The sequence below is a fragment of the Myxocyprinus asiaticus genome, chromosome 16, assembly GCF_019703515.2.
Source record: "Myxocyprinus asiaticus isolate MX2 ecotype Aquarium Trade chromosome 16, UBuf_Myxa_2, whole genome shotgun sequence".
NCBI classification, from domain to species: domain Eukaryota; kingdom Metazoa; phylum Chordata; class Actinopteri; order Cypriniformes; family Catostomidae; genus Myxocyprinus; species Myxocyprinus asiaticus.
Genome location: NC_059359.1, coordinates 41979982 through 41999214, shown reverse-complemented (window position 1 = coordinate 41999214; position 19233 = coordinate 41979982). Strand labels below are relative to the sequence as shown.

The 19233-nt window shown below is 36.3% G+C and overlaps 2 protein-coding genes across 3 annotated transcripts in view; both read left to right on the top strand.

Moving 5' to 3' along the window:
* The first annotated feature begins 6342 nt into the window (after positions 1 to 6342).
* Positions 6343 to 18701, top strand: LOC127454378 (protein SOGA3-like). Of its 2 annotated transcripts, XM_051721542.1 has the most exons (7): positions 6350 to 6422; positions 7739 to 8421; positions 10046 to 10270; positions 13011 to 13169; positions 14743 to 14814; positions 16423 to 17610; positions 18420 to 18701. In XM_051721542.1, the coding sequence occupies exons 1-7, from the start codon at positions 6413 to 6415 to the stop codon at positions 18528 to 18530; spliced, it is 2448 nt and encodes an 815-aa protein (XP_051577502.1). In that variant the 5' UTR covers positions 6350 to 6412; the 3' UTR covers positions 18531 to 18701. The 2 variants fall into 2 exon arrangements, with proteins under 2 accessions (XP_051577503.1, XP_051577502.1); XM_051721543.1 differs by having other exon boundaries at positions 6343 to 6422; positions 7683 to 8421; positions 16423 to 18531.
* Positions 18641 to 19233, top strand: part of LOC127454375 (uncharacterized protein KIAA0408-like) — a 25220-nt gene continuing 24627 nt past the window's right edge. The window contains exon 1 of the mRNA XM_051721538.1: positions 18641 to 18766. The gene's annotated coding sequence lies outside the window, so the exon portion shown is untranslated. The remainder of the gene's footprint in view (positions 18767 to 19233) is intronic.

The following is a 19233-nucleotide window of genomic DNA, read 5'->3' as shown; positions in this document are numbered from 1 at the left end:
AAATGAACTGTTCATTACCACAAAAAGTGTTGAGGTCTGCGTGTGCAGCTCTGTATTTTGCTTCTATCGCTAGTAATGCAAAGTGATGTTGACTAATAGACTACATAGCATGCATTCAGATTTCCTGTGGAAGGCTTTCCGTATGTCAAGTGGTACATGATTAAAAGTGTTTTTAAAGAAAGTTCAAAATGTGAAATGTTCCAATAAAATTTACATTTATAAAATGTAATTACATGTACGGAAGTACCATTTACATCATATTTGTAAGTAAAGGTTACTGAAATGTATTAACTGTATTTACTGAAACTGTATTCACTTCAATCAATATTATGTCATGAAGTTAAGTAGATTTTATTTAATTTTATACCATTAAAATGTACTTTGAAAAACTGTGTGCAAAAACTTGCAAAATAAAAATTAAGTAAATCTAACTAGTAATTTTTTTTATTTTTTTTTTCAGTGTACAAAAGTCTGAGACCACTTTGAAAATCTAAATTTAGGACAACAAAGTTCAATAAAGAAAGACAAATATTGACAGAAAATGAAGATGCACTGTTTTTAGGTCACTAGTTTAATGTAAAGAAAATGTGTGATATTAACCATGATAAATCCTTTGTATAAAAGGTCAGATTTTTTGCTTTCATTTAAGCACAAAGGATTCTCATAGTTTTTTTTTGTTTTTTTTTATTTTAACCTAAAATCTCTATGTTTTTGGTTATGTTAAATGCCTATGTTAGTTGTCAACTAAGTTATTTTTATAATGCTCACACTGTAACCCACAAAAGGAAAACTGCTCCAATTTTTGGAGTTTGTTTCAATTGTCTCTCTATGGTACGTAGAATCCAGAGCCTGTTCTGCTTTATGGATATCATTCTGTAATTTGTGATCTTTTTCTTGTTCTTTCCCATTTTATTCTTTGCCAGTGGAGACCTCTTCCGTTCAACATTGTTCAAGCACAGCTTTGGTGACCCGCAGCAGCACAAATGGCTACTCTTAACTCTCTGCTCTGTTTCTGGTGTAATTTCTAGAGAATAACACCCCAGACCAATGATCAGCTGCATCAGCGCTCTGTTCCACCCTCTCAGTCATTCAAAGACTGCTGAAGTCTCAGTGGACCAATCAGAATGTTCCCTCTCCTCCTCCTCAGCAAAGACAAAGGTTTCCATGGTAACTGTACACACCTGTTTAAAATGCAGACTCCTCTCTGACTGAGATGGGATTTACCATGTGCTGTTCTCACATCTTCTATTCCTAATGAACATGTAATGCATTAATATTACAGATTGATAATTGTGTTTTTTTTTTTTTTTTAATTACAAGAGTGCATTCATTTTCTGCATTCATTTGACACATCCATCAGTCAAAGAAATTCTAGGTCTGTTTGAAATATTTCTTTGCCATTATACGTTGTTTATTGGTTTTCCCCATTTTTTATTCACACTAGATCAGTAACATTTAAATAGACATTTTGGTCCTACCCGACACTTAAAATAGGCACAAAAACACTGTTTATTTCATTTTTTTTTATCATTTTTTTTTACTATGTATCATATTGTTGACTCTTGAATGGTAATGACAGGAGGCCATAACCTTGCTAACAGGGAGAGCGGTTGCCATTTTGGTTTGAAATGTTCCACCCCGTCCCATTCCCATATCAGAAAATATTATATAAGTTTTATTTAATTAGCTTAAGATGGCACAATGCATTTATTAGCATTCAAAGACATTCTTTGTCTGATAAAATGTTTAAAATCTTACAGAAATGTACTTTAAAAATCACCTATACAAAAATGGATTATGCACTCATTTCATAGAATGACTCTAATACAAGATTTATTCTCTAATTCAAAGTTTTCTGCAGCAAAGCAAAAATAACTTTTCCAGGTCATGATTCTTGGGAAATATGAAGTCTCACTGTCCAAACTCTATTAGAAAATGCTCCTCATGTGACTGAGGAAAGAGACAGACATCCTCTGTTCTGTTGAAAGGCAGCTTCCCTGAGGCAGGACGAAGTGGATTGAAGAATGTTATGAGGAAAAGAACTCCTTGCTCTGATTCTCCACGGATGCCACAGTAATCTAATCCTCTTCCTGCCTGTCGGATGCTGAGAGATCAATGTAATGGACAAGAGGTTTTATTTATTTATTTATTGATTGAAAAAGGCATTGCTTATCCATAAATAGCAGTAAACTGCTGAAGGATGCAGAAAACAAAGTGGAAAAGAAGATATTAAAGGCTCAGAAGGACTCAGAAGGACACACAAGGGCGATTCTAGGATTTTTTTTTTTTAAACTGGGGGGCATAAGTGGGGCCTCAATTCATACAGAGGCTTATCTTGCGTATTTATATATAAATCTGTAGACACCCAAATCAGTTCAGTAGTTCAGTGAGCTTTAAAGTCACCAATAAAAAGTGATAACTTAATAGCATTTATTCACTGTTCACATTACTTATATCACACACTAAATTGGTTTATTAATTGAAATTAATTAATATTTAACGTAATCATTTAGTTGTAAATCATGTTTACATTGGATATCCTGAACATTTTAACATTTGATTTTGTGAAAAAATCAAACTAATATAAAAGTAACTAAACTAAAACTAAAATAATTAATAATTATCTCTATAAATTAGACAGTTTGAAGGCAAACATGGCCAGTTTGTTTCCTAATATCAAACCTCATGAGAACAGAACTTATATTACAAAGGTCAGTTTTGTCCAGAATTTGTCTATACTTCTTGGAGGTCCAGGTTTTAAAGCCCTTTATTCTACATTATATTTGCCCTTATGTTTACCACAGTTCTTCCATTGTTAACATTTGTAACACTATAACCACAGGTAAGTCCATGGATGGCTCCTCATTACCATGGTAATGAGTACAATGAAATTAAATTACATTTTAAATTAAGTTTTATAGATTATCCCTTTATATGAAAATTAGTGCTGTAAGTCAATAATTTTTTTTTTAATTGTGATTAACTGCAAAGTTCTTTGTAGTTAATCGTGACTAATCGCAGATTTTGAAAGTGCTGAAATTTGAAAGTATATACTTATTTTCCTGTCAAAATGCATTTATTTCCATCTTAGGAAAGAAAACAAAACAATATGTAGCAATATAATGCTTTATTAACATTTTCCAAACAAAGCTTTCCATAGTATAAAGATAGAAATGCACTAAAATAGACCAATTCAAGAAACATTAAACGTTTCCCAAAGTCTAAGTGGAAGTTTGACTAATTGAAAGAACTAGTCTTCACATAGGTTTCATATTCACTGAAATGTGCATTAAATCTGCTAAACTCTCATCATTCGCAATATTAATCTGCTGATAAACTGTTACAGTAATTGTGAAGCTGCGTTCATGATTCGCATCAGGGTGGCAGCGCCAGTGTCAATCGTCACTTTGAACTCCACATGAAAAGCACTTGCAGACAAAAACATCTCAGTCTGCATTTTGGTGATAGTTAAAACTTGGCATGCTTCTGTGGTAATTAAATGCGCCTTACATAGGCTGAAAAATATTTAATTTCTTATGCTTTAATACTTGGTCCCATCTGGGTTTGTTTTGTACATCAAGTAGCATTAAGAGGTTATTTCCCTATCATGTAATTATTGACATGGAAGCGCTGTTTTGTGTGTTGTGAAATGTGCAACAGTGTAATGACTCTGGGCGGACACATTACAAAAGTTACGCCCTTCAAACCAGTGCTTATGCAGGTGTATTAACAGTACATGCGTTAATCGCGATTAAGAAAAATGTACGCATTACATTTTTTTAGTTAATCACATGCGTTAATGTGTAAATATTGACAGCTCTAATAAAAATATAACATTTATAATTGTTATAATTTACCATACATTTTAGTAAGGGTGTTGATGTGTAGTTTTAAAAGATAAGCAGGTTTTCGCTGCAATGAGCTATAAGAGTTTTCTCTCAAACCCTCCTCCTCCCCAGCACCAAATGTCTAGATCTGCTTCTAATGATTGTTTATTTGTCAAATTGTGCAGCAGTCTGAATGTTCTAGCAGTAGGAAGTCTTTGTACTTGCTCTGTAGCAGCAGCAGCAGCAGATCTAATCTGCCAGGACCAAATTTACTAACTCATCATATCCATTATAATACTTAAAGAATTATACAGAGCGTTGTACTAGAACTAGATGTTTAGATGTCCTAGAGAGTTGAGACTGAACTAGATGTTTACATTTTCAGAAGAAAATGTGGATGGTGCTTGCCTGTACAAAACTCACCATCACAATGCTTGGGTCTTGCTAAGTGGTTGCTTAGGTGTTCTGAGTTGTTGGTGGGCACTGCTAGATGGGTGCTAGGCTCTTTTGGGTGGTTGCTTACTTGCAAGTCAAAAGAGCCCATCTCCAAGTCATGAAATTCTGGTCCATAGATAATTTAGTCTCGCTGTTTTGTCATCCACCAAGCAAGCATAAGTCAGAGCGATTAGAAAGATAAGCACGTCTCCTCAACGCACAATTTGAGGTATCAATCATGTCTGGAGAGCCAACAGTGTGGGACGAGTTACACCAACGTTTAATACTTTGATCAAATCCCAACCCCTACGTATGAACAATAGTAACAGTGATGTTTGCTTAGCAAGAGCATGCATTATTTTTGCTGAAACCTCACACTCACTATTGTTGAAGATCAGTTCCTCTGTTTTGATTTATTTTGGTTACAGATGTACACCATATGGACGTTTGCGTTATGCCAAAATTAAATGAGGCTGGTCCATCACATGGTCACTTCTTCATCATAGATTCTCAGCTGCAAAGCACCCCTGTAATACTCAATTATATGACTGAATAGATGAATCACTAAAACATTATCCTAATGGCAGCAATTATAAACCTTCCTTACGTTACCCAGCTGCTACACCCCACCGTCATTCAACTACCAGCTGGCCACCCCTCTGAGCCCAGAGAGGTCATAACTGACCATCCCCCTCTACAACACACGAGCATAATTTAAAACATGGCCATTGCTGAGGCTAAACACAGGATTATTGTTTCTTGCATGGAATAAATGGACTGGCTCTTGCAAGTACTCCATGGATAAATGTAAAGTATTTGATCAACAGTATATAACTGAGGAAAAAAGCTAGACAATAGACATGATGCCCATGCCGGCTTATGATGAGATTCCCAGATGGTGAGGGAGTGGATTTGCACCTGGGTGGAGTCAAATCGTATTGATCATGTCATTCTGTTGAAGGAGGAATCAGACTTTGGATTTTGATTGGCTGTTGATGTTTTTAATGTTCAGCAGTGGTTTAATATGTCTTCTGAAGTGATGCAGTCACTTTGGGTGAGAAACAGATCAATATTTATGTCCTTTTTTACTATCAATCTCCACTTTCACATTCAGAGATTTACTGTAAAAAAGGACTTACATTTTTCTCATCCACAACTATTATATCACTTCTGAAGACATTTATGGTTCAGAATATTTTGAATAAGCATTATCTTAATTTATTACTCAAAAAAGCATATTACTGTCTCAAAAGTATTTGCATAAATAGACAAATTTTGCCATATAACTATTCCCCTTAAATCTACTCTATATTACTATATTATGAGTGTGGGGTAAAATGCCCCCTAAACACCCCCTTTTTTTTTTTTTCAAAAAACATTTTTAACCTTTTATTATTATTATTCTCTCAAAAATTAGGTTGCTCCATCAATATTCAATAATATTAATAAAAAGAAAAAAAAAATCAATATTGACAAAAAAATAAATAAATAAATAAAATAAAATAAAAAAAAAATTCTTTAGGGGTGGCTTTAGCCTCGTTGTCCTCAGTTCTTAATTTGTTTGTTCTTTAGAATTTATATATATATATATATATATATATATATATATATATATATATATATATATGGCTTAGACTTGTTTTATGAGATAATAATGTTATTTTGCATATATTACCAGACTGACTTTCTCTCGCATTTTCTTAATACCAACATTTTTGGATATTATCCTTGCTATATGTCCCTACCAACTTTCAAACCAAACCTACGCCCTTGAGTCTACAGCCCTCCTTATTTTTTATATTCACTGTGCAAATGTGCTGTTGTCCAAAATACACTTTTTATCTCTACAATGTAATGAGTTCATTTACACTCTTCTACAATGTTTGTAAAAAATTGACAGACTTAGGATCTTTGCTTCTGCTGTTGTATGTATAGTGAGATAATTATTTAATCATTTAATAAAATAACGTGTTTAGGGTAAATAAACAGGCAGATCCATTGAAGCTAGTCGCTAAAAGCGTCTCAATGAAGACCCCGCCCTGTTGTGACGTCACCGTGTGAATATTAATCAGATTTTTAATGGTGCTTTTACGACGCCGTACACTGTCATCATTCTTTGCCTTCACCATTTGTGACGGAGGAAATATGAGATGTTAAAAGGTAAGAATTGTATTATTATTATTATGTTTAAGGTTGTCTTTACGTGTTTTTTGTCTGGGTGCAAAGAAAAGCTTGAACAATTAATTCACCTTGAAAAGGTTATAAGAAAATATCTCATCTCACCATAAAAAGAAAAACCCCAGTCGTTGTAAGAAAGACAAAAATAAAGCCTGCGTTTTAAACAGAGCAAATCTTGCAAAACCTAGAACGGAGTGGGTTACCCAATGGACTAATAATTCATAGTGCTTTTCCTAAACATTTCAACCACAACATCGTGGCACATGTTCAGTTTCTTTGTTATTTTGGTTTCTCTTTTCCGTTCATATGAGTCATCATTGGATAATGATCGGGCCCATACGCTATGGACAATCGGAAATAATCGGCACATTGATTAAAACATCCCATATTAAAAAAGATAACACATTATGTCCTGGTATAACAGTAAAGGTACAATTCAAAGAGTTTAAATGGTTTACGTGTAGAATAATCTCGTCTGTGACCAGCTGAGCCCGACCATATAATTGGATGACAATCCGCCATTGTATCAATCCCCTGACATCAGACAAATGATATGCAAATACGACACCCATATAAATGGATTGGCCTTTTTACCTTTTATTTTAAATATATACACAAAAAGTATGACAATATGACGATGTTTAACATTTCTGGATTTTCTAGCCTTCACATAAGTGATCCTAAACCCCTAAAAAGCAATAGTAGCCTAATAATATAAAATCCATTAATCTTAGAAATGGATTGGCATTGTCATTTTGGTATTAAAGTGTTGGGTTGGGCCAAACTTGCAAATTTTTTTTATGACATGACATCTTCCTGCACACTGAAGACCCAGTGGATTTAATACAAATTTGGGACCCACATTATATTAGGTGTCATTAACTACTATGTACTTAACTGTTTGATACAGTGTACTTATTATGTACATACATGTTGTTGCATTGTAATTACATTTAAAGTATCTGCATTTCATTACATTTGTAGTTACACTGTTAACCTTACCCCTAACCAAACCCTTACCCCAAAACCTAACTCTAACCCCCTAATCCTAACCCTAACCCTAACCTTACCCTTACTCCTAACCCTACCTGTACCTCAACCTCAGTAGCAGCAAATGTGGGCATTTTGCCGGACAACATGTAGTTACACAGTAAACACATACTCCTGTATGTATTTAATGGTAGTACATAGTAGTTAAGGCCACCTAATATAAAGTGTGACCCAAATTTGTTTTTTAAACAGTTTTCCCCTCTAATCGGCAAGATGAAAATGGATTATGTGCATTTGAACTCATACAGATGACAAAATGAACTCTTTGGATAACAGCAACGTAAAGCAGCAGCAGCAGCAGCGAGCATCATCGCCAGCGAGATTCAAAGACTCGCCATCAAAAGCGGCGTCCAAAAGCATGACCGCCAAAGGCGCCTCTTCCAAGGCAGGTGGTAAAAGCAGTCGCAGTAATTCTCCAGTCACTGTCAAAGACCGACAGGCCAAAGGCACGGCAGCTGTCCACACCAGTGGTGCTGAAAGTCCAACTCTGAAGAGGGTGGAGAAAAGCAAGAAAATTGAGGAGCGCAGCAGCTCCTCTGAGGAACCATATGGTGCCGACGAGTCTTGTTTAGCGGGTGATGCTTCTCGCGTGGTCTCTGATCAGCCGAGCTCTACGAAATCCTCTCAAGGTAATAAAAGAGAAAATGCGAGAGCTGATGGAGGCAAGCAGGCCACTAAGAGTGCTGTAGGATGCGGCCCAGGTTTCTGGAGAGAAGGATGCTTGCAGTCTGAACTCATACAGTTTCACATGAACAAAAGCTTGAAGAAAGAAAGCAACATGCAACCAAAGACGTTGAGCTCGCCGGTGATGGAGCTGCAGCTGCAGCTGCCGCCCAAGGACACGAACCGGCACACTGAGGCTGTAGCGCAGCAAAACCAGGAACTGCAAGAGGAAATTGAGCGATTGGAGGAAGAGAACGATTACCTAAAGGTGGGTTCCGATAAATATGACGAAAGTAACATGATAGTGCTTGTCTTTTTTGGTGTCTGGATCTATTACTAAAGAAAAAAAAATGAAAAATTAAATTCTGCTGGGAAAGGAAGCTGGTTGACTAGTTTTTTCTGGTCATCCAGCCTGGTCATAGCTGGTCTGGTTGGTTTTAAGGGGGTTTTTAACACTTTATTTAGCTGGTCAGGCTAGTCTTAGCTGATCTTCCAGTATGTCCAAGCTTGCTCAGCTGGTTTAGCTAGGAGGCTAGCTGGTCTCCCAGGCTGACCAGCTTAAAAGTGTTCAAAACCCAACCAGGTTAGGTTGCCATTGTCGCAAACCATCCAGCTGTCACAGAAACGCAAATAGTACATATGCACATATGAATTCATATTTTAAATGTATTATACATAAATAATATTTTAGAAGCACATTTAACCCAAGTAATGTACTTAAAAGTAATTACCTTAATAGAATGTCAGTAACTGTAACCTGGTTATAAGAATTTAAAATGTAATGCTTTACAGTACTTTTGACTTGAAAAGTATTTTGTAATCAGATTACACCCAATACTGTTTGTGATTGACCCATATAAATGTTATATTTTTTGTTGGCAATCATGACCAGTACACTTGAACTCTACTTAATACATTTATGTTTGAGATGTGAACATAAATATATTGCTTAAATTCCAAGTGATATTCAACAGAGTCATCAAAAACTGATATGGTCACATTGCTATGAATGAAATGTTTAAATAGATTCAGACTTCTAATGGATGATGTTCATTCAATATGATTTTTACTGCTTGCTCAATTAACTTATTTAAAATGAGCTAATGCAACACAATTCTTTAGCATTTGGTCTCAACTTAATTTTTATTGTGTACAATCCATGTTCACTCAATCCAGTTGTGTTGGGAGTATGTGAATAATATTTGTTGCATCAATGTATTGATGAAGCCGGGCAGGGGATTTCAAGTTCCCGTGCTTTGCATGGGAATGGATTGGGAGAGTAAAATTAAAAATAGAGTGTTATTTAATGTATTTCTACACAAAATGAAACAAGTAGGAGACTTGTTAGTGTTTAATGTTCTGTAATGTTGGGATTTAGAGGAATTTTTGTCATATGAAAGTTTTCTGGAGGTTACCATTGTGGAGAAGAGTGGCGCTAATGGTTAGGTCGAGGTTGGGTTCATTAGTATTGATAAAGCAGTGTGTATTGATTTTCTCATGAAACAAATACTGAGAAATCACCAGTATAATGATTAATTGGGGATCTGTAAACTCTCAACAGCACCATACTTATTACACATTTCAAAAATATATGTATAATATGCTAATGTATATGTTGCTAGCTAGCAACAAACTACAAGGTTCATCAGAGTAATTTGAACAGATCAAATATAAGTTAGTTTAACTTAATTCATTTAGGTTTTCATTACACAAGTATTTGAGTAGAGCCTACATTTTAATTTCATGTAAAAGAAATTCATTTCATTGTGTAGAACCAATGTCTACAATTGAATCAAGTTAAACCCAAAAAATAAATAAAAAAAATGTCAGTACATGTAAGCTTGTGATTTTTAGCTGTTAACTGTGAGAGTAATATGTTGGTAATTTGTCAGCATGAAGTTGAAGAAATGCGAGCTGAGATGGATGAAATGAGGGACACGTTCTACGAGGAAGATGCTTGTCAGCTGCAGGACATGCGACGTGAACTTGAGAGAGCCCATAAGAACTGCAGAATCCTACAGTATCGTCTGCGCAAGGCAGAGAGGAAGCGACTGCGATATGCAGAAACAGGTGAAATCGATGGGGACATGCTGAGGAGCCTGGAGCAAGACTTAAAGGTAGAGTGAAATCATCAAAGCAAACTCTGATGTCTTTAAATAAATGCACAGGTCATGTATGCTACTTTACATTTTGCGGCCGGTATGTGTTTTACTGTAAGAATTGATGTTAAGATTAACAAGGATCATATTTTATGTTATGTAATATAATGTTAGTATAGTTAATTTGCACTGTAATTTAATTATTCATGACTATTTTCCATCCTCTCTCTGACCCTGAGAATTTACAGGCCTTATTTTGCTTCTGTGCCTTTAAGCCATCTACTGTATGTAAACATCCTCTTTGCATATGAAATGAGAAACAGCACTTTGCTGTGCTAGCATGCAAATCCAATATAATTTTTAAAGTGCACTCCACAAACTGTTAAGACTGAAAATCAGGGATCTTGTAAAAAAAATTATACTGCCCATTCCTAACATTGAGATCCTTCAGAAAAGATCTGCAGAGTTATAGGTACTACACACAGCCCGGAACAACACAAGGTTTGGTGGACTTTACCACATTTAACCCATATTGTTTGTTCTGCTTGTGTTTAGGAATAATGTAGTATCTAACTTCCTCATCATGACTGGGCAGGCCAAGTGTCTGATCAGCAAATAGGCATCCTTGACATGTGGGAGGTCATATGTTAATGTTTCCACAGATTTAAGAGTCATTTTTGCAGCTTTGTTTCATTTTTGGGATGGGTTTAGAGTGTAATGAACTCTTTTATCTCAAAAGAATTTGATTCCTCATGATATTACCAAGTCAAGTCATTGTTATTTGTGTAGCGCTTTTCACAACACACTTAATTTCAAAGCAGCTTTACAGAAAATTATGCTTCAACAGAAAAAGGTGTAATATAGTAATGTCTTTGAGTCATAATAGTGCAGTTTAAAAAAAAAAGACATGATTGTAAATTGTGCCTTGAAATAAATAATAGAAAATAATTATATGTATATTTAGACCCCCAATGAAAATTAAAATCATCAAGTATCCTATATTTGCACAATGCACATAATTGATTTAAATATAATTTTTTATGGATGTTGTGTCTCTTTCTCATGTGTGACTTTGGATAAAATGTCTGCTAAACAGCTAAATGTAAGCATCTCTTAAAACATGGTTACTTGTCTCTTTAAGAACAGCATATCTCTTCACAGTGAACACACGGTAGTTCTGTGCAGTTTTGCTGAGTTTTGGAGAGATGACGATACAATGGCATGACGTAATACTATCAAGCAGGATATTGTTTTGTTTTGTGACAAAGAAGATATTAAAGATATTTCTTATCATAGACCTAGGCTACACATTGTCCTGGATTTCACTCAGTATTACCATTTATTGGGACTGCCAAATGTAATAGGATTATTTAATTAAACAATGCTGTAAAATGTTTTTGCGTAGTTAATGCATTTAGTCTACTTACTTTTATTTGACATTAAAACAGTTTTCCTGTTGTGATAAACTTGAATTGTACTTTTGCTTCTTTTCTTAAGAGGCAGTTATGCTGAATGCATTACATTATGAAAGGAAATGAAAGCTACGAAGCACATTTCTGCAAATCAAAAAATTGAGAGGCCTATTCATTTTGTTGACTCCAAAATATGATTATGATCAAGAACCTTCCAAAATATGGCATTGTATCTGTTTTTATGCAGATAGTTGCAAGTAAATGAGATATCCTCACGTTTGACAAACAAATTACAGTATGATGCACACAGATGTTATACACACCCCAAAATGGGTTTTAGTCAGAATAAGAAGATGAATTAATTTACTGCATTACCATTTTTGTCTAGCTGGCAGGGCAGAAAAGGGATTTTTGAGAGTCCTAGTCTGTTCACTTATAGTGCTTGTTGTAATGTTGTGCGGTATTTGGAGTGAAGGGAACTGTTGTTTATATGGAAATGATCCCTCACCTGACATTATCAAGCCCGCTTCATGGGTGCACTTCAGTGGTTCAGTGTTCAACGTATAGTGCACGTTCAAGCCATATTTCATTTCGGATGACTGTACGCACTGTTCCGCGAGTCCACCTAATTACTTGTCATTTCTTGACACTGCTTCAGTTCCCACTCCGTTTTAAACCAACTAGGTTCAGTCTGTTAGTATTGAATGCACACCTCTGACTTTGGAGCTGGCCAATCATAGTGAAGATTTTGGGATGGCACCTGGGATGGCCAATGGAGCGAACTTTCCGACAGCACTTATTTAAAGGCCATTGAAGTACGCATATACATTTATAAAAATTAAATCACTTATACTATCTACTTTTCAAATAAGCTATAGTTTTTGTAATGCAAAAATAAAACAAAAAACCTTAAAACAAAAAGGTTCATTAAAAATGAAGAGCTGCATCAGTGCCATATTTTTTTCTATTTTTCCCCCTCATGTCATCTATGGCAAGGCCCTAGTTTCGGCACCTCTGGTCTAGACTGAGAGAGTGTGTCTGAGTCCTGAACCATCTTCGGAAGACTATTCCGTAGTTTAGGAGCCAAATAGGAAAAGGATCTACCTCCTTTTGTGGATTTTGATATTCTAAGTATTATTAACAGGCCAGAATTTTATCTTAGTGAACGTGGTGGAATATAGCGTGTTAGAAGGTCACATAGGTACTGTGGAACTAGACCATTCAAGGCTTTAAAAAATATGTTACACTTTTAAAATGTGATTATTTAGCAAAAATATCCAACAATGAATGAGAGCAGTGATAGTAACAAGACAACACCATTCCTAAAATGTGTATTCCTCTACTAGGTGGCAAAGGATGTTTCTGTGAGACTACACAATGAACTGGAGAATGTAGAGGAGAAACGAACAAAAACAGAAGAAGAGAATGATAGACTGAGGCAACAGCTGATTAAAGTGGAGGTGACCAAGCAGGCTTTACAAAATGAGCTGGAAAAGGCCAAAGAGGTGAGAACATCTGGAAATATACACATTGCAAACTAAACAGGGAACCATTTTCTCCATATTCATGTAACAAAAATGCACAAAAACATGTATTTTTTTAGAAAACAGATTGTAAATAGATAATGAAGATGCAGCATATTGGCCACGTTCACACAGCAGCAGAATATGGTTGTCGGTCCTGTATTTGAGTGCTTAAAATGGTTGCGTTCACACACAGTTCGGTTATTTATGAGAGTGACAACCACATTTTAAAACTGACACCCATTTTCGGCAAACCCGTACTGTGTGAATGGACTCGCACTGGACAACTACTGTAGTTGTCTGTCACGTCGTTAATGTGAGAGCCACAGTGCACTATAAACGTGCATGTCTCGTGTTTTTCAGTTGCGTGTCATCCAAAGATCCAGCTGCTGTCTTCCACCGGAGCTGCTCACGCATACAAATGCTGAGCTCTGCACTTGGTTAAAAAGCATTCAAAGCCGATGTCGATTAATTATGATCTTGATGGATGAACTTGCACCTCGATTGCACTTGTCAAAACACGCAGTCAATTGTGAGAAAACGTTTACTATTTACTTCAGTCTGTTACTATGGTTACAGGTGTTATTTAAGGCAATAAAGCACAACAGTGCCCACCCACTTCTGGATAAGTACTTTTCCCATTAATTTCTTCCATAGACTCTTAATAAAATCCTTCATAAAAGAGTTCTAAGCCATGTACCAAACCAACCAGCTCCGAGGTGAATCGCAACATTACAAACTTTGTTTTGAAAATTAACACAGAGACAAAGGTACAAGACTTAACTGTCTTTCACGAGGGCACGAACCACAATCCCATGAAGCAATACGAATGATGTAATTAAATAAAAAACAATGGAAATATATAGTACTATTTTAGGTTGTTGCTTATAAGTATAGAAACAATATATTTTAAGTTTTTTTTGCAAAATATTTCAATATATACAAATATATAAGTAGTTTGAGGGTGAAGGGAGACCGGCTCGATTGCGTCATTCACAGTATGTAATGGGAGTTGGTCGCCACTTCTGGGCTTGTTTGGCAGACTTTCTTGGCGCAGTTTTGTGGATCTGACCCTGATTGGTGGATCTCTCTTCAGGATTATGGGTAGTGTAGTTGTTCACCAGGAACTCTGCTATCAAACACAATTTTTAAACAAAGAAGTTGAAATAATGCAGACTGATGGTTTCAACAGAAGCATATACCATTGATGAACAACCTCGGAGTTCATGGTAGGTCTGTTTTTAAAGGTTTGTAAGTTATCAGTAAAAATCAATTCTTCTATGGAAAATGTTTTTGGGATTTGGGATTGGGATTTTTACTTCTGGAACCTGACTGTTGCGCTCTGTTTGGAGAATGGAATACAGTGGTGGCACTGGTTATTTGTTCATACAGACAGTTTTCAAGCCGCTACTGTAAAGCTGTTGTATGAACAGGGCATTTCGAGACTCACACTTGTTAATAAATACGGTTGTCAGTCCCAAACATTGTCTGTGTAAACATGGCCAATTACACCCAATGTATTGCAAATAATGAAAATGCAAAAATGTTTTATCAGCTTTCTCTGAAAAGGAGAGGAGGAAAAGATGTACAGAAATCAGAGAAGAGGACTCCACAAACCCCAACAGAGGTAAAAGAAGAATAACTAGACTTACATTTTCTGAATGAAATACCAGTGCTTGCAAAGCAGCAAATGAATAGTGATAATAAAGTTTGTTAAAAGTCTACAGAATGGATGGTTAAATAGATGCAAGGAAGACAAGACCAATTACAATTCAGTATCCTAATAGAGGAAAGAAGCCCAGTCAGAACTTAGTATGCAAATAATACATTAACATCATCGTTGATGGTTACATTTTGAATGCTGAACATTCTATCAATTTAATGGAATATTCCAGGTTCAATACAAGTTGCTCAGTCGACAGCATTTGTAGCATAATGCTGATTACCATCAAAAAGTTATGTTTAAGTTATATCCAATTTTACAAATCCATTGCCATTACCACATAATACAGTAAACCCTTATGCAGCCTTCACGTGCTATCGGAATGATCATAAATACGAGTTTCCCACTCGGAAGTTGCACATGAACGACTTCTCAAATTGTAATTATGACTCAGAAACTATTTTGTTTTCGATTTGGGAGGAGATGTAAACTTTAAACATGGTGGAGGAGAGGATGGTTTCTCTAGTGAATGGAAGGTTTGTATTTATTTTTATAAATACAGATCATCGTAAGTACTTGCCGTTCTGGTCGTATAAATTCACATATATCAGCAACCATTTGATGCATATTGTTTTACACCAAGAAAATAGCATGCATTTGCACAAAATACCATTATCGTCAGCAAGCTGAACAATATGTATCATGGTGTTAAAATAATAGTTCCTCAAGAAATATGCCTGAATGAACCTGGTGTCATCCATGTTTCCTGATTTTTCCAACAACAAAGCATTTGAACGCGGCGTACTCGTAATTACCACTTTATCAATGGGAAGTAGGATAATTCCGACAGCACATGAAAGCATTATAAAACCCTAAAACGACCATAAAAATTATGATTTAAAATCTACAGCTTTAATAATACATGAGCTTTAACAGAAGAATTCATGCTTGTATAAAATTATAAGCTTCACATTACTGCTTTTAAACCCTCAAAAAATGGGCACCAGTCACTTCCGTTGTTAGTGCTTCACTGTAACCCAGATTTGAGCTTTTTTATTTTATTTTATTTTTAAAAAGGGACAAGTCGAAACGTGTGGTTTTTGTGGTAATCAACATGCCACAAATTATTGAGCTCTACTTGTATTGAACTCGTAATGTTCCCTTTCAAGTCAGTCATTTCAATGCTGCATCACTGCTGACATTTGGGGTTATCTCAGCAGGTGTTTTCTTAAGTTAGTGGGGGATTTCCAAACTTTAATCTTCAATGTATAAAGTTTAGAAAAAAAAAACGAAAGTCAAAAATCGATAGGTTGAAATTTTCCACTAAACAAAGTTTGAATGTAATCTGTACTAAATTAATTGCAGAAGTTTAATAATTAAGGTTGGGGGGTTTATAACCTAGTCTAACAAGAATGTTTAAGGAATATCAGTATACTTCTGCCCTGCAAGCACTGTAAACATAGTCTTTGCACTAATTGCATCAATGCATTAACAATGTCAAATGATGTACATTTAAGCTAAGTAGACATCAAATGCCAGTTTCAAATGGGTATGAAATGTTTTCCTCTGCAGGAGGAAAATGAAGATCTGAAGTGCCAGTTGTCCTTCATCAAGGAGGAGGCAACCTTAATGCGGAAGAAAATGGCTACGATCGACAAAGAGAAGGACCGTCTAGAGCAGGAGCTCCAGAAGTATCGCTCCTTTTATGGTGACGTGGATAGTCCTCTCCCCAAAGGTGAGGCAGGAGGTCCCCCCACCACCCGAGAGTCCGAACTGAAGCTCCGTCTGCGGCTGGTGGAAGAAGAGGCCAATATTTTAGGTCGTAAAATCGTGGAGCTGGAGGTGGAGAACCGTGGGCTTAAGGCAGAGATGGATGACCTGCGTGGAGAGGAGCTGCCTGGTGGGATGGCGGACCCTTCGTCCAGAGAGCAGAGCGAGGCGCTATCGGAACTACGCCAGCAGCTGCAATTGGTGGAGGATGAGGCTGAGCTTCTGCGTCGTAATTTAGCGGACGTGGAAGAGCAGAACACGAAACTGACCAGCGAGCTCAACAAGCTCAAATACAAAGCAGGATCACACGAGGGCTCACGGTACACCAGCGGGGCGGTGGATGGGGCAAAAGTTGAAGCTCTGCAAGAGGAGCTGAAGGCCGCCAGACTCCAGATTAATGAATTGAGCGGGAAGGTGATGCAGCTGCAGTATGAAAACCGTGTTCTGCTATCCAACATGCAACGCTATGATCTGGCCTCTCACCTTGGCATTCGCGCCAGCCCAAGGGACAGCGATGCAGAGAGCGACTGTGGCCGCAGAGAAAGTGATGATGACTGCTCTCGCCTCCCACCACATCGCAAACGTGAGGGTCCCATTGGTGGAGAAAGTGACTCAGAGGAGGTGCGTAATATTCGGTGCTTGACTCCAACACGCTCACTGTACAGCACAGAGGGACGCTTTTTATCAAGAAGCTTCAAGGACCGTCAGCAGATGATTGATATCCACATAGAGGCAGAACGATTAAGCAGGACCATCGATAGACTCATTGCTGATACTAGCACCATCATTGCAGAGGCGCGTGTTTACGTGACAAATGGTGAGCTGTTTGGCAGATTGGATGACGATGATGAGGGCAGTCGAATACGAGAGCACGAGATCCTTTACCGCATCAATGCTCAGATGAAAGCATTCAGGAAGGAGCTGCAGAACTTTATTGATCGCCTGGAAGTTCCAAAACCAGAGGACAGGGAAACTGAAGAGCCTCTGTCAGTAAGTCTAAATAACAAAAACTCACTCCTTGAGTTGTTCACCCATCACCACCAAAATTTTGTTATCATATCTCACCCTCACCCTGTCGTTTCAAACCTTTATGCTGTTGTTTTCAACATGATCTTTTGAAAATTGTGGTGACTGTGGCAACAGTTTTTGCAAAATGAAATTGCATGGTTCATTACACGTATCGCGGCAGTTCCGAGATAAAATGTCCACTGTGTGGCGCTAAAAGTGAGATAAATATTTTCCCAAACAGATGATGTTTTTAAAAGTTAATGCTATATCAAGTTTTAAATCAACAAAACCGACTTCCCTACCCTAAACCTTAAACATAAACCTAACCGATAGTGTCATAGAAAGTAAATGTGAGATGAAAAACACAATTGCTGAAGCAACCCTGTCATTTTGTGGTGTTTATTTGACACTTTTGGTTCACATGTCGACTCGTGTGCTCTTCAGGACTCATATCCCAGTCCTTTGCATCACAAGTGCAACACTCTATTAGTTAGTTCAATTTGATCCTGCTTAAACACTTAACGTGTAAAGCTTATACATGTAGATGGTTATTTAATGCTAATCTGCAGTTTAACTCGTGATTTGTGTAAAAGGGAATTAAAGTCTAGTGTTCATTTCACCGGGAAACTGCTGCTATTGGTATGTAAAAATAATTAAGCAAAAATGATCCGACTGAATATTAATTTTTGAATGAACTACTCTGTTAATGAATAATGAATAATACGCAGTCCCTCTTTCTAATCACTGTTTCTCTCTCTTATATTTCCTTTTCCATTTTGATATCAACTCAGATGTTTCAACCCATTATTTTGCTTATTCTCATTCTTGTCTTGTTCTCATCTTTATCATATCCCACTATTTTCAAACTAGTCTTTCTTTTCACTCTTTTCTTTGTTCTATAAACGTAATTTTCAGTTTGGTTTTCTACTCTTTTGTTACTTTCTCCTTTTTCCCCTTTGTTATGTTTTTTGTTATATTTATCATATTGATTTTGGCCATGTCATTAAGGTTATGCAAGGTACTAGGAGCTATCATCATTTCAGGCACAGACTACAGACTATGCTCAACCAAACACAGGCTTCCACTCAAAAACAGCGATGATGGCAGAGCCTCACTGTCTGCATAGTCAGTTTACTTGGTAAGTAAATAATAATAATAATATATATATATATATATATATATTAAATTAAAGATTACATTTCATCATGTTTTCCACTATATCCAAATGTTTACAGGTCATTCCTATAATTCAGTGACATTTCGACTTTGAAACCTTTGAAAAACCTTAAAAAGTATCTTTATGTTTGTTCATTAAAGGGACATGTTTTAATAATCAAAATATCACATTTACCACAAATTAATTCAAATTAGTAAGAGAATGCAATACTGTCCACTTTAATGTATGAAAAAATGTAGAAACCCAATGATTTGGTACTTCTTTTTATTTTTTAAATATGATTGATATGCAGCTTTGAGGGCATGAGGAAATAACACTAATGCAATAATTAAGAATGCTTTGAATTATTTAAAATGTAACGTTCAGGCCCACAGCAGTGTGTAACACTTTATATAGTCTTTATTCTTTTAACCCAGCCTATTAAAATT